The sequence below is a fragment of the Sminthopsis crassicaudata genome, chromosome 2 (assembly GCF_048593235.1).
Source record: "Sminthopsis crassicaudata isolate SCR6 chromosome 2, ASM4859323v1, whole genome shotgun sequence".
Taxonomy (NCBI): Eukaryota; Metazoa; Chordata; class Mammalia; order Dasyuromorphia; family Dasyuridae; genus Sminthopsis; species Sminthopsis crassicaudata.
This window is the reverse complement of record NC_133618.1, coordinates 368,651,493-368,666,254: the sequence shown is the minus strand read 5'-3', so window position 1 is coordinate 368,666,254 and position 14,762 is coordinate 368,651,493. Positions and strand designations below refer to the sequence as shown.

Genomic DNA, 14,762 nt, shown 5'->3' with positions numbered 1-14,762 from the left:
TAAAGGTGAATATGGTGAATGAAGACTGGAATGGTAGAAGTCCACATTATTAAGGGCTTTGAATGCCAAACAAACAATTTTATTTTCTATTTCAGAGGTGATAGGGAACTACTGGGATTCACAGAGTAAGGGGTTGCATGATTGAACCTGAGCTTTAGGAAACAATTCGGTAGCTAAGTGGAGGATGAACTGGAGTGTGGAGAGAATCAAGGAAAGGAGAGCAAGGAGGCTATTGAAATAATCCAGATATGAGATGATGACACTATTGTGATGGGCAATGTCAGGGGAGAGAATGATAGATCTTAAAATCTTAAGAAAGTAAAGAAAGAAAGAAAGTAAAATTGACAGGATTTAGCAATAGATTGAAAATGGGGAAGTGGATAAGAGAGAGTGAAGAGTTGAGGATGATATCTATATTGAAAGCCTGGTGTACTAGAAGAAGAAGAATAGCAGTAATAGGGAAGATTATAGGAGGGGAAGGTTGCAGGAGAAAATTAATGAGCTGAGTTCAAGACATGTTAAGTTTAAGATGCCTACAAGGCATCCAGTTTGAGAAATCAAATAGGCAACTAGAGATGCCAGTGTAGAATTTAGGGCTAGATAAATAGATCTAAGAAACATTAGCACAGAGATGATGATTGAATCCATGAGAAATTGCAAGATCACTAAGCAAAATAGTATATAGGAATGAGGAAAAAAGACCCAGACTGGAATCCTAGAGGATACCCACCATTAGCCATTGTGACCTGGATGAAGATCCAGCAAAGGAGACCGAGAAGAAATAATCAGATGGGTAGGAGGAGAGCTAAGAGAGAGTAATGACAGAGAAGAGAGTATCAAAGCTATCATTTATATAGCACTTTTTATGTGCCAGGCATTATGCCAGCTGCTTTAAAATTATCTCATTTTCTCCTTATGACAACTGTTGGAAGTAGCTGCAATTATTCTACCTATTTTAAAGATAAGGAAACTGAGATAAACAGAGGTTAAGTGACTTGTCCAGCTAGTAAGAGCCATCTGTGAATTTAGGTCACCCTGATTCCAAGCCCAGTGTGCTATCCAATGTAAAGACTATAGAGGTTAAAAAAGATGAAGAAAGGTCATTAGATTTGACAATGAAGAGATTGTTGGAAAAGCCAGTGTTGAGTGGGATAGTGAGTCAATTAGGGAGATATAAAAGTTTCTTTGATGTAGTGAATGCTTAGTTGAAATTGAGTAACGGATTTGTAAGGAATCCAGTCAACATGGTTTTATTAAGTAGCATATAAGAGCAAAGGCAGAATTGTTGGAAGTAATCCTAGGCTAAAGTTTAAGACAGGAAGACCTTCCATAAGATAAGGGGGCAAGGAATTCAAGAGAAGGGAAAAGCGTAGAGTGGAACTAACCCACCAAAGGGTCAAGATGGGGAAGGGAGCAGCGTGTAGAGAATGCAAGGATGATGATTTAGAAAAGAATTTAAGGATGGAGGATTGGAGGCAATGGTGAGAATGAAGAAATTGGAGTTTGGGGTTGTAAGGCAGGGTGGGAGGAAGTGGACTGACAATAGATTGTGATCAAATAAGGGAATTTCAGAGTTCATGAACACTGAAGTGCTGCATTTGTGGGTGATGGGCAAGAGCAAGGTTATGGCCATCTCTGTGTGTCCTAGCAAGGACTTCCTGGACTCCCTGGACCTGGCCCTCGATATGACTACAATGCCAAAGCTGCTGTCACCTGAGGTGTGGGAAAAACTAGAAAGTGACTACACCAAGTTCCTGGAGGTAAGATTCAAAGCCTGGACCACCCGTGCCTGGTGGGGAGAATGAAGGGAAGGCAGCCAGCTCCTATGTGGCTGTGAACTATGTGATGGGTGGGTCAGCAGGACTTTGCCCAGGTCGATTGGGTTGAGAGTGCACTGACAGCCTTTATCTCCTTTAGGTAGAAACAAATGAGCTTAACATTTAGATAGGAAGAAAATAATTAGTGAGAATAAGAAGTTCCCAAATGGTACCACTTTTTATTGGGTGTTCTCTGTGATCCTAGGCAGGGTGTGGAAATCAGCGTTTGCAAATGTGAGCACTTGAGGGATAGCACAAGGCACATGAAGGTACTGCATGAAAATTGTATCCTTGTGATCAGTCAAAAAGATTTGTTTCTGTATGAATTTTGATATGGAGCTCCTTGGTCACATTTGATGATGGTGCTATTTCAGAGCTGTCAGAACAAACTTAAGCTGTGTGGAATAGAAAAAAGAGAAGTGAACCTAGAGTCAAAGCATATCAGTTCAAACCCCAGCTTTTCTTAATATTTGTTTCACCATCGCAAGTCTTGGGGCCTCAGCTTTTTGGATTTTACTTTGTGAGTTTTTTGTTTGTTTGTTTTTGGTGAGGTAATCAGGGTTAAGTGACCCAGCTAGTGTCTGAGGATGGATTTGAATTCAGGTTCTCCTGACTTTAGGGCTGGTGCACTATCCATTGAGCCATGTAGTTATCCCTAGCCTTAGTTTTGTTTTCCAAAAAAAATGTGGGCTTGGATTAGATAACCTTAAAATTCCTTTCCAGCTCCAAAAGCCATCATCCTATAAAGAAATTTAGATGAGATATGATGAAGAAACTCTTGACAGCAAACAATCACAGGAATGGGCTATATTGAGATTAATTACACCAGCAGGAATCTTCTTCACCAGGCTCAGTTTTTCCTCTAATTAACTTTCATCTCTATTTTTTTCTTAAATTATAATCATTCTTCAATATGGCAACATGCTGCATAGAATTTTCTGTTTTAATTGACAAATATGGGAGTAAAACTTAACCAACAGGACTGTAAATGCAATGTGCACAACATTTCACAGCCATAGCCCTTCTACCCTTAGGAGGGACAAGATAGAGCAAAATATACAATTTCTCTGGGATTGTTTCCTTATATAAAAAATAAAGAGATTGGATGCTGTATTTCCTCTATTTCTAAATCTATGATACTGTGATTCCATAACTCTCCATATCCCAAGAATCATCTATACCCCATAGAATATCCTCCCCCATTTGCCCTGGCCTTCTATCCATAATTGGCAACAGAAGCCTTCTATATCCTTATGTCTGTTGTCTGTGGTATGTTGTGTTCTGAGGTCTAAAGTTTTCCAGTAGAATTTTATTTTATTTTATTTTTTTCTGAGGCAATTGGGGTTAAGTGATTTGCCCAGGGTCACACAGCTAGGAAGTGTTAAGTGTCTGAGGCCAGATTTGAACTCAGGTCCTCCTGAATTCAAGGTTGGTGCCCTATTTATTGTGCTACCTAGAATTATATTCTGATGACATGCTTTTATTTCTGTCTCTGTTTCTTTTTTTTTTTTTTTAGGCTGGGGTTAAGTGACTTGCTTAGGGTCACACAGCTAGGACGTGTTAAGTGTCTGAGATCAGATTTGAACTCGGGTCCTCCTGAATTCAAGGCTGGTGCTCTATCCACTGCGCCACCTAGCTGCCCCTGTCTCTGTTTTTAACCAAAAAATCTTTACCAAAGATTTAGTCCTCAAAAATTTTTTTTCTTCAGAAATTGATATGTTTGTTTGAGACCAGTTATTTCATCAAAAAATGACAAGATACTCCCCATAATATCTTCTCATTTAAAAAAGAAGTTATGCAAAATCACCTACTAAAATGATAGTGGCTAATGATATGCCAAGTTACATTTATGTAGTTTGCTATCTGTTAATAGAAAACAATGTGCATATTAACTTTAAAAATTTAGAATAACAACTTTCTGATGTTTTTGACCTGTATTTTCTTCCTTTTTAGTGGTATTTTCATTTACATTATTGTAGTAAATGAAAGAATATTTTCATATATTCCTCAATATATTCCATTGACCTCTGCAGTATAAATCTAGTAATGTGTCTACCACACAAAAGGAGAAAAACAATTCAGTAATTTTAAAAATGTAATTCCAAATTGTTTTTCAGTTTGATCTGATTAATTTATAGTTCTACCAGAAACTAATTAACATTCCTACCTATCTATAACCCTCACCACATTGAATTTTTCTATTTTTTCACATTCTGGTCAATTTGTTAGGGCAATTTATTTGATTATTAGTGATTTTGAAAAGTTTTTCATATAGTTGCTGATAGCTTACTTGTCTGCTTTTGAAGACCATTTATTCATGTTTGACTACTTGGCTATTAATCAATACCCTATAATTTTGATTGTCAAACTTTTATCAAATATGTTTAATACAAATATTTTCTCCCCATTCATACTATTTAGTTTATGTCTTTTCAATGATAGTATTTTATTTTTCCCCCAATTACATGTCAAGAAAAATTTTTAGCATCCATTTTTACAAGATTTTAAATTCCAAATTTTTCCCTCCTTTCATCCCCTCCCCTTTTCTGAAGATAATAAGCAGTTTTACATAATTAATACATGTATTTTCATGTTAAACATATTTCCTTATTATTCATAGTTGTAAAACAGATCAAAAGAAAAAACACAAGAAAGATTAAAGTGAAAAAAATATGCTACAATCTGCATTCCAACTCCATTAGTTCTTTATCTGATTATGGATAGCATTTTCCTTCTTGAGTCATTTGTACTTGGATCATTGTACTGCTGAGAAGGAGTGGATCAATCATAGTTGATCATCACACAATGTTGCTGATAATTGTGTACACCTTTCTCCTGATTCTGCTCATTTCACTCTGTATTAGTTCATACAAGTCTTTCCAGATTCTCCTAAAATCTGCCTGTTCATAATTTCTTACAAAAAGTATTCCCTTTCATTCATATGCTACAGCTTGTTCAGTGATTCTCCAATTGATAGGCATTCCCTCAATTTCTAATATTTTGCTACCACAAAAAGGACTTCTATAAATATTTTTGTAAATGTAGGTCTTTTTTTGCTTTTTTTGTTATTTCTTTGGTAGTGATATTGCTAGATCAAATGGTATACAAAATGTGATTGCTCTTTAGGTATAGTAGTTTCAAATTGCTCTCTAGAATGTTGGATCAGTTCACAACTCCACCAACAGTGCATTAGTGTCTTAATTTTCCCACATCCTCCTCAATATTTATTGCTTTCCTTTTTTGTAATATTGGCCAATTTGGTATGAGGTGGTATTTTAGAGTTGTTTTAATTTGCATTTCTCTAATCAAAAGTGATTTAGAGCACTTATTCATAGATACTTATATATAAATTTTATTTCTTCATTTGAAAAAATGCCTGTTCATATTCTTTGAGCATTTATCATTTGGGAAAGGATTATTTTCTTATAAATTTCACTCAATTTTCTATATATTTGAGAAATGAGGCCTTTATCAGAAAGCTTGATTACCAGCTTTCTGTTTTCCTTTTCATTTTGGTTGCATTATTTTTGTTTGTATAAAAGCTTTTAGATTTAGTGGTCTATTTTGCATTTTATAATATTCTTTATCTCTTTTTGGTTGTGAACTTTTCTTCCTTGCTCTTCTAATTTGCTTATAGTGTCTAAATCATGCACCCATTTTAAATTTATCTTGGCATAGGGTATGTTGCTATATTTGTCTTTTATTGTTTTCTAGTTTTCCCAGAAGTTTTTATCAAATAGTGAGTTCTTATCCAAAAAGTTTGAGTTTTAAAATTCTATTTACCTCCTTAGTTTCTTTCATGTTCAGATTTTGGTTGAATTTTTTAAGTTCTGAGAGGGAGAAGTTGAAGTCCCCCACTAATATAGTTTTGTTGACTATTTCCTTCTGTAAAACTGCTTTCAGAATTTGTGCATATTTCTTTAGTATTGATATGCTTCATTGTCTATGAAAAGAGAGACAGACAGACAGAAAGAGATGAGCAAAAAAAATCAACAAAAATGAATTTGACCATAGAAAGTTTACTTTTTAGTAAGATGTTGTTTTGGCCACTTGGAATATTTTTTCCTTGACATGATAGTTCTGAAATTTGGCTGTTCCTTGAAGTTTTTATTTTGGGATATCTTTCTTGAGTTGATTGGTAGTAGATTCTTTCAATGCCTATTTTTCCATCTGATTCCATAATAACAGGACAGTTTTCTTCGATAATTTCTTGGAAAATGCTCTCCAGTCCTGCCTGTGTTGAGCCATAGTAGAGGTCTGTCCTCTGGAGAGTGTCTAATTATCTGAATTTATGTAGGAGTATGTAGTAATTCCCTGCCTCTAGAGTTTGCAAGCTCCCCTGGTTTTGCCAAGCTATGTGGGGGTTTCTGATATTGGTCTTCACCTGCTCCACTACCCTGGAGTTCAGGATCTTCTGCTTTGTACTGGCTCATGGGGGAGCTTCCTATCTTGGATTGTAACCTTCTCTCCTTCCTGTTCTTTACCTGTGTGAAAAGGGACTCATCCTGCAGATACTTCAAGTTTCCTGAGCTTTGTTTCACCCTTTCTTGCTACTTTTGCTGCTCCAGAACCTGTCTTGGGGAGCTATATTATGTTTGCCTGCAGATGAACATGAGAAGATTACAGTGATTCACTGCTTACTACACCATCTTGGCTCTTAGAAGTGATTCTCCAAACTTCTTTCTGTTTTTTGGAAACATAGCTAACAAAATATCTTAATTAAATTTTATTTTCAAACAAATATTCTCCTTTTCTTCCTATTACCTCCTCTCTCTTTTTTCATAAAGAAACAAGAAAAATAAAATTCCTGTTACAAATGTGAATAATTAAGAACAACTAAGTTTTTACATTGCCCATATCCAAAGTATATGTCTCAATCTGAACTCTAAATTCCTCACCAAAATATTTTTTTTAAAACAAGTTCATGTTGTACCACAAAATAACTATTTGGACATGTATACATATATTATATTTAACTTATACTTTAACATATTTAACATGTATTGGTCAACCTGCCATCTGGGGGAAGGGGTGGAGGGAAGGAGGGGAAAAGTTGGACAAAAGGTTTTGCAATGCTGAAAAATTACCTATGCATAAAATTTTTTGTAAAAATTAATTTAATTAATTGATTAATTAAATTAAAAAATAAATAAAAACAAGTTCATGGATCTCAAATTTCAAATACCTCATCAGGTTCAACTTTTTACTTTTCAGGTATCTGAAAAGTACCATTGCATCTACCAGACTGTACTTTTCTCCCTCTTTTCCTCCCTCCCTCTCCTCATCTCATAATAATTTTTTTAAATTGTCCCCAGTTATATGGAAATTATATTTTTGTTATAAATGTATGTTTATTTTTAATATATTTTCATATGAATCATGCTGGGAAAGAAAGAATCAGGACAAAAAGGAAAAAACACACAACTCAGAATTTTAAAAAATGAATATAGCAGGTGTTGATTTACATTAAGTTTCCATAGGTCTCATTCTAAATATGGATAGAATTTTCCGTCCAAAGTTTATTGGAATTGCTTGGATCACTGAGCCACTGAAAAGAACTAAATCTGTTATAATTGATCATTGCACAAACTTGATGTTTTGGTGTGTTATGTTTTCCTGGTTCTGCTTGCTTCACTTATCATCAGTTCATGTAAATCTTTTCAGGCCTTTCTGAAATCAGTCTGTTCATTATTTTTAATAGAAAAATTATATTTTTCATCAATTCCCTTGATATTCTTGGTGTTTTCTTTTTCCATATGAATTTGTTATCATTTTTAATAATAACAAAGCTATTATATAGCTTTATAAAATAATTATTTGGCAGTTTGATTGGTATGGCACTGAACAAGTAGACCAATTTAACTAGAATTACCATTTGTATTATATTAGCTTGGCCTACCCATGAGCAATTGATAGTTTCCAGTTGTTTAGGTCTGACTTTATTTGTGTTTTGTAATTGTGTTCATATAGTTTCTGGGTTTGTCTTGGTAGGTAGACATCCAAATATTTTATTTTCTCTACAGTCAATTTAAATGCTGTAAATTTAAATTCAGTTAATTTAAATTCAAATACAGGTTATTTAAATTCTCTTTTTATCTCTTGCTACTGGGATTTATTAGCAACATATAGAAATGTTGATGATTTGTGTGCATTTATTTCATATCCTGCAAAGGATAAAGCCGTTAATTGTTTTAAGTAGATTTTTGGTTGATTCTCTAGAACTCTCTAAGTATATCATCATATCATATGCAAAGAGTGATAGTTTATATCTTTTCATTGCCCACTCTAATTCCTTTAATTTCTTTTTATTACTAAAGCCAACATTTCTAGTACAAAATTGAATAATAGTGGTGATAATGGCATCCTTGGGAATGCTTCTAGCTTCTCTCCAATACAAATAATGCTTGTTGATGGTTTTAGATAGATGCTGCTTATCATTTTAAGGCAAACTCCACTTATTCCTATGTTTTCCAGTGTTTTTAGTAGGAATAGGTGCTACATTTTATCAAAGGCTTTTTCTGCATCTATTGAGATTATCATATAATTTCTATTAGTTTTTCCATTGACATGGACAATCACGCCAATGGCTTTCCCCACAGTCAATCAGCCCTGCATTCCTGGTACATAATAGTGCGCCACACTGCTGATAAATTGTTGCAATCTCCCTGATGATATTTTATTTAAAATTTTTGCATCAATATTCATTGGGAACACTGGTCTATCTCCTCCTTAGCTCCTCCTGGTCTAGACACCAGCACCACAATAGAAATGATTTGAAGTTCACCCCTTCATTGAAGATTCATCTCCTCTCCTGAAAGATGATACTCAGTCTTACTGTGGCTCCTCAACACTAAAACTGTTCTTTTCTGGCAGCCTGCAGCACTTTTCCCCTGAGATTATAGTTCTGGAGTCCTGCAACAGTGCCTCTTGAGGTTTCACTTGTGAGCATCTCCCTCTAGAGGTGATGGATGGATTCTCTCAATGTCTACTTGCCCTCTGGTTCTAGTATATCAGGGAAATTTTCCTTGATGATTTCCTGAAGAATGCTACCCAGGCTCTTTTCTTGGTGGTGGCCTTAAGATACATCAATAATTTTTAAATTGTCTCTCCTGGATCTTTTCTCCAGGTCAGCTGTTTTTCCAATGAGGTATTCCACATTTTCTTCAATTTTTTTTACTCTTTTTAGTTTGATTGATTCTTGACATCTCACAGAGTTATTAGCTTCCATTTGCATGACTTATTGTTTAATATAAGATTTTCTTCAACTGGCCCATGCATCTCCCCTTTCATTTGATTGACTCTAAATTTCAAAGTGGTGTTTCCTTTAGTGGATTTTTTTTGCCTTGGTTAGTTAGATTTTTAAGGAGTTGTTTTATTTAGACAATGTTTGTCCTTCCTTTTCCAAGCTGTTGACCCTCTCCTGAACACCCCTCATCTCCCTTCTTCTTCCACCTCTCCTATTTGACCCTTTATCCTTTATGAGTGATTCCAAGAAGGCTCCTTTGGCCCAAAACCAACTCATATCACCTTTTGAACCTTCCTGTGTGGACACCCCATCTTCCTCTGAGTTGGCGACCTGGTCTTCCCTGTCATTATAGTAGCCCTCCACTGTTAAGATTCTTCTCTGTTTCCTACTCATTATCTTTCCTTCTTTCTTTCTTTTCTGCTATTATGTGACTTTTAAGGTCGAGTCCTGCTCTTGGGCACAGGGAGCTCTGTCCAAGTTTCTTGTGCAACTCTGAGGCCTAGCTTTGAGCACAGGCGCTCCCTGTGTTTGGTGTTTTGCTCACAGGATGGGGAAATCCAACCCAGTCCCTAACACTGTTGCCCAGTGCCCTGCCCTCTGTGCTGGGACCCGAGGCTGCCCTACTGGGCACCACTGCTCCACCACTGAGCCAGGACCAGGGGTCTTGGCAGCTGATCTCACCATGACTGAAACCCTCCCACTGGCCATCCCAGACACTGAGGCAGGCTGAGCATCCACCCCTACCAGGCCTTCTTAAAGTCCCTCCAATTTATCCTGATCTGGAGAATAGTTTTATTCAATGCAAATCCTTGAATGAATGTGCATAAATAGGCAGAGCAGATTCCTGTATTGGCCATATTAAAAAATATATATATAATTTTGCATCCTGAGTCTATCACTTCTCTCTCAAGAAGTAGGTAGCATGCTTCAACACTAGTGCTTTGGAATCATGGTTGGTCATTATGTATATTAGTTTCTAAGTCTTTAAGAACTGTGTTATCTAAGAGCTATTGTTCGGTCATTTCAGTTATGGATATCTGACTCTATGACTTCATTTGGGGTTTTCTTGAAAAAGAGGCTGCAGTAGTGTGCCATTTCCTTCTACAGCTCACTTTATAGATGAGGAAACTGAGGCAAACAGGGTTAAGTGACTTGCTCAGGGTCACACAGATAGTAAGTGTCTGAAGCAGGATTTGAACTCATGAAGAGGAGTCTTCCTGACTCTAGGTTCACCCCCTAATGCCCCAGATGCACTATGGGGTGGGAAAAAGGGGAAATAGGAGAGAGAGAGAGAGAGAGAGATGAAGGAAGGGAGAGACACACAGAGAGTCAGTCAGAGATAGAGAGAGATGAGGGGAGGGGAAAGATAGACAAAGAGAGAGTAGAGAAAAAGCCAGAAAGAGAATGGAGGGAGATCGAGCAACAGAAAGACTACAAATAAAGAAAAAGGATGAGAGAATTTATTTCTTTTCTTTTCCTTTTTAGACCAGAATCAACAACTGCTTTGATGGCATTCTGAAGCTGGAACTGGACCGGTGGTCAGAAAGGGAGAGCCCCGCCCTGCTTCAGGATCTCTATCACTCCCCCATCTCTATCGACGTTCACATGGTGGGTAACAATAATAGAACTGATAACAGTTTCTATTTCTGTAGCACTTTAAGGTTTCCAAGCCTCATTCCTCACAACAATACAGAGAGTGCAAACATTATGATGTTCATTTTACAGATGAGGAAACAGGGACTCAGAAAAGTTAAATGATTTGCTTAAAGTTAACCCAAGTAAATGAGAAATAATTTGGGAAGGTAGTGGAGACAGATCAAGAAGTGCTGAGAATGAGAAGGTCGATGATCTTTGATGTCCTTCTCCCTGGTCAGACTCCATCTGGAAACCACTTTTAGGGAAAACATTGACAACGTGGAGTAGATCTGGAGCAGGATGAACAAGATGGTAAGATTACTCAAGACCAATCCATGTGATGAGTCAAAAAAAGATCCAAAACAAGCCCAGTGATGGTTAGTCCAAAGAAGAGAAGAATGAAGATCACAGGAGGATTTATCTCTTAGTAACAAAAGTTCATACTCACATGATATGTAAAAATCACGAAGCACATTTTTCACAATATCCCTTTGAGGAAGGCAAGTATTATCATTCCCATTTTACAGATGAGAAAACAGGCTCTGAAAACTGACGTGTCTTGCTTAGGGTCACTTGTCAGAGTGGAATTTGACTCACATCTCCTCACTCTAAGTCCATTGTTTTGTCCATTATTCCAATATTGCTTCGTTTCCCCTCTTTAATAGTATTTTATTTTTCCAAATACATGTAAAGATAGTTTTCAACATTCATTTCAATATTCATAAGATTTTATGTTCCAGATTTTTCTCACTTCCTTCCTTATTCCCCCTCCCCCCCCCAAAAAAAAAAACAGCCAGCAAGCAATATGATATTGGATATTTGTAACATCATTTGCAGGCCATACAAAATTATCAATTTATAGAACTCAAGCAGTGGGAGGTGTTGTACCCAGCTTTCTGCTCATCATCACCTGTAGTTGCCTTTGCAAATGATTTTGCCTGCCTTATTTGGCCTTTAGGCTAGACATTCCCATCCCTGCTGTAGAGGAAGATTCCTTTACTGGCAGCGAAAGTTGTAGTGAACTGTTCTAGGAGCCCCTTTTAACTCACAGGATTATAATATTCTGTGATAATCTCTTTGTGCCTCCATTTCCTGATGTAAAATGAGACAAAAATATCTGTATTCTCATACTGTCTCCCAATTGTTGTGAGGATAAAATGAGATAATATATGTAAAACACTTTGCAATGCTATATAAATGTTAGCTATTATTATTATAGTTGCATGGGAACAGATAAGGTAAAGAAAATAGATCTGGCATTTTCTACTGACTGGGAGGAGGAGGGAGCAAATGGTGTGTGTGTGTGTGTGTGTGTGTGTGTGTGTGTGTGTGTGTGTGTGTGTGTACATAAGTCCTTGTGTGCTTGAGGGTTGAAATTAGAAAGAGAAACATCTTATCCAAGGTCTCAGTGAGGGACTCAGTAAGAACTTGAACACAGGTCTTCTGACTCTTAGGTCAAGTCTGTCCTTTTTTTCCCCTTCACGAGCCCTTCCTCCCTTCCTCCCTCCCTCCCTCCCTCCCTCCCTCCCTCCCTCCCTCCCTTCCTTCCTTCCTTCTTCCTTCCTTCTTCCTTCCTCCTTCCCTCCTTCTCCTTCCCTCGCTCCTCTCTCCTCCTCATCCTCCTCCTCCTCCTCCTCCTCCTCCTCCTCCTCCTCCTCCTCCTCCTCCTCCTCTCCTCCTCCTCCTCCCTCCTCCTCCTCCTCCTCCTTCTTCTTCTTCTTCTTCTTCTTTTCTTCTTCTTCTTCTTCTTCTTTTCTTCTTCTTCTCTTCTCTTCTTCTTCTTCTTCTTCTTCTTCTTCTTCTTCCTTCTTCTTCTTCTTCTTCTTCTTCTTCTTCTTCTTCTTCTTTCTTCTTCTTCTTCTTTCTTCTTCTTCTCTTCTCCTCTCCTTCTCCTTCTCCTTCTCCTTCTTCTTCTTTTCTTCTTCTTCTTCTTCTTCTTCTTCTTTCTTCTTCTTCTTCTTCTTCTTCTTCTTCTTCTTCTTCTTCTTCTTCTTCTTCTTCTTCTTCTCTTCTTCTTCTTCTTCTTCTCTTTCTTCTCCTCCTCCTCCTTCTTCTTCTCCTTCTTCTTCTTCTTTTTCTTCTTCTTCTTCTTCTTCTTCTTCTTCTTCTTCTTCTTCTTCTTCTTCTTCTTCTTCTTCTCTTCTTCTTCTCTTCTTCTTCTTCTTCTTCTTCTTCTCTTTCTTCTTCTTCTTCTTCTTCTTCTTCTTCTTCTTCTCCTCCTCCTTCTCCTCCTCCTCCTTCTCCTCCTCCTCCTCCTCCTCCTTCTTCTTCTTCTCCTTCTTCTTCCTGTTCTTCTTTTTCTCCTCTACCTTCTCTCCTCCTCCTCCTCCTCCTCCTCTCCTCCTCCTCCTCCTCCTCCTCCTCCTCCTCCTCCTCCTCCTCCTCCTCCTCTCCTTCCTCTCTCTCCTTTTCTCTCTCTCTCCTTCTCTCTCTCTTCTATCGTTCTCTCTCTCTGTGTCTGTCTGTATGGCTCTCTCTCTTTTCTTTCATTTATTGTCACCTCACAGAAACACCAATTTTCCTGGCAAATAAGTGATATTTTAAACTCTTATAATTTATTTATTCTTATTTTTCCATCAAAAATTGCAGCCTATCAATTACACATGAAACTGAATGTCTGAGGCCAGTAGAACATCTGCTGACTAAAAGAAGGCACTGAACTTGAGCCAGGTCACTTCAATAACAGAGATTATTCTATATTTTGTAAATGTCTGTCATCCCTCATGCCCATGTTATAGGTGGAAATAATAGAGAAATGAAGATTTATTCTGGCTGTATATCTTCAAACTTAAGTTTAGTTTTTACATACATGGTTTTCTGTGTCCCTTCCAATGGCAAACTCTTTATAGCATCTTGATGCAGCTGGATGGCCAATGGATAGAGCTCAGGATTTGGAATCAGGAAGCCCTGAGTTCAAATACTGCTTCAAATATTGGATGTATGACCCTGGACAAGTCATTTATCCTCTCTCATCCTCAATTTTCTCATTTGTAAAAAGGGGACAAAATAGCAATAATTCTGCATGGTTTTCAAGGGGAACAAATTTGGTAATATCCATATAGGGTTTTACAAACATTAAGTTGTATTCCATAGATACCAGCTATTATTCTATGCTGTGTCTATGCTGGCACAGTGAGAATCTAAGAAAAATCAAAATTTTTTTTCAGAGGTTTCGGGATGAGGAGCACCATGTTCTTGCCTCCAGGGCCAGGAAATTTCAGTTATCTACATTAAGTCACACAATCCTAGAGTCTTTGGGGGGATAAGAACTAGACTAGTCTCTGAGATATGACTGAGGATCATCAGAGACAGCTGGGAATTTGAGAAAAGGACATAGTTTTGGCAACCAATTTGTCTCTACTGGGGAGGAGGGGAAGGGGCGCTGTGTAAGTAATCAGGAATTCAATTTATTTACCATCATCAACCTTTTTTAAGTCCCTCATCTATATGCAGAGCAAAATGCTTGCTCTTGAGGAAGATTCAAAGTTTCAATAACCCAGTCTCTCCCATCATTACAATCTAGAAGAATATGATTTAAATATAAATTTAACAATATACAATATTACATAGTAAGTATATTTTGTTGAGATGCTGAGTCATTTACAGTAATGTCTGACTTTTTGTGACCCCATTTGGAGTTTTCTTGGCAAGAATACTAGAATGGTTTGCTATTTCCTTCCCCAGCTCATTTTACAGGTGAAGAAACGGAGGCAAAGAGAGTTAACTGACTTGTCCAGGGTCACACAGTTAGTAGGTGTCTAAGGGCAGACTTGAACCCCGGAAAATGAGGCCTCCTAACTCCCAGATCGCTAACCACTGAACCATCTATCTAGCTCCCCCAATATGTATAATTGGCAAAATATAAAGCAGAATTCAAAGTGAAATCTGAGCACAAGATTGTTCCTGGGGGAATGGGATTAGAGTTAAAAATGGAAAGGTAAGTAGAGAAGGGGGTTGGGTAGAGAAGGGAATCAAGGATGCTCTTCTTGGAAGAGATAGCATTAGAGTTTAACTTTAAGTGATGAATGAGTTCATGTAAAAGATTCAACAAGTGAAAAGGAAGA

At 37.3% G+C, this 14,762-nt stretch overlaps 1 protein-coding gene across 3 annotated transcripts in view; it reads left to right on the top strand.

The window, feature by feature from the left end:
- Positions 1-14,762, top strand: part of LOC141556649 (exocyst complex component 3-like protein 4) — an 84,647-nt gene that overhangs the window by 46,278 nt on the left and 23,607 nt on the right. For all 3 annotated transcript variants that reach the window (XM_074291104.1, XM_074291106.1, XM_074291105.1), the window contains exons 5-6: positions 1,649-1,760; positions 10,549-10,671. In XM_074291104.1, the coding sequence (XP_074147205.1) occupies positions 1,649-1,760; positions 10,549-10,671 (235 nt within the window). The remainder of the gene's footprint in view (positions 1-1,648; positions 1,761-10,548; positions 10,672-14,762) is intronic.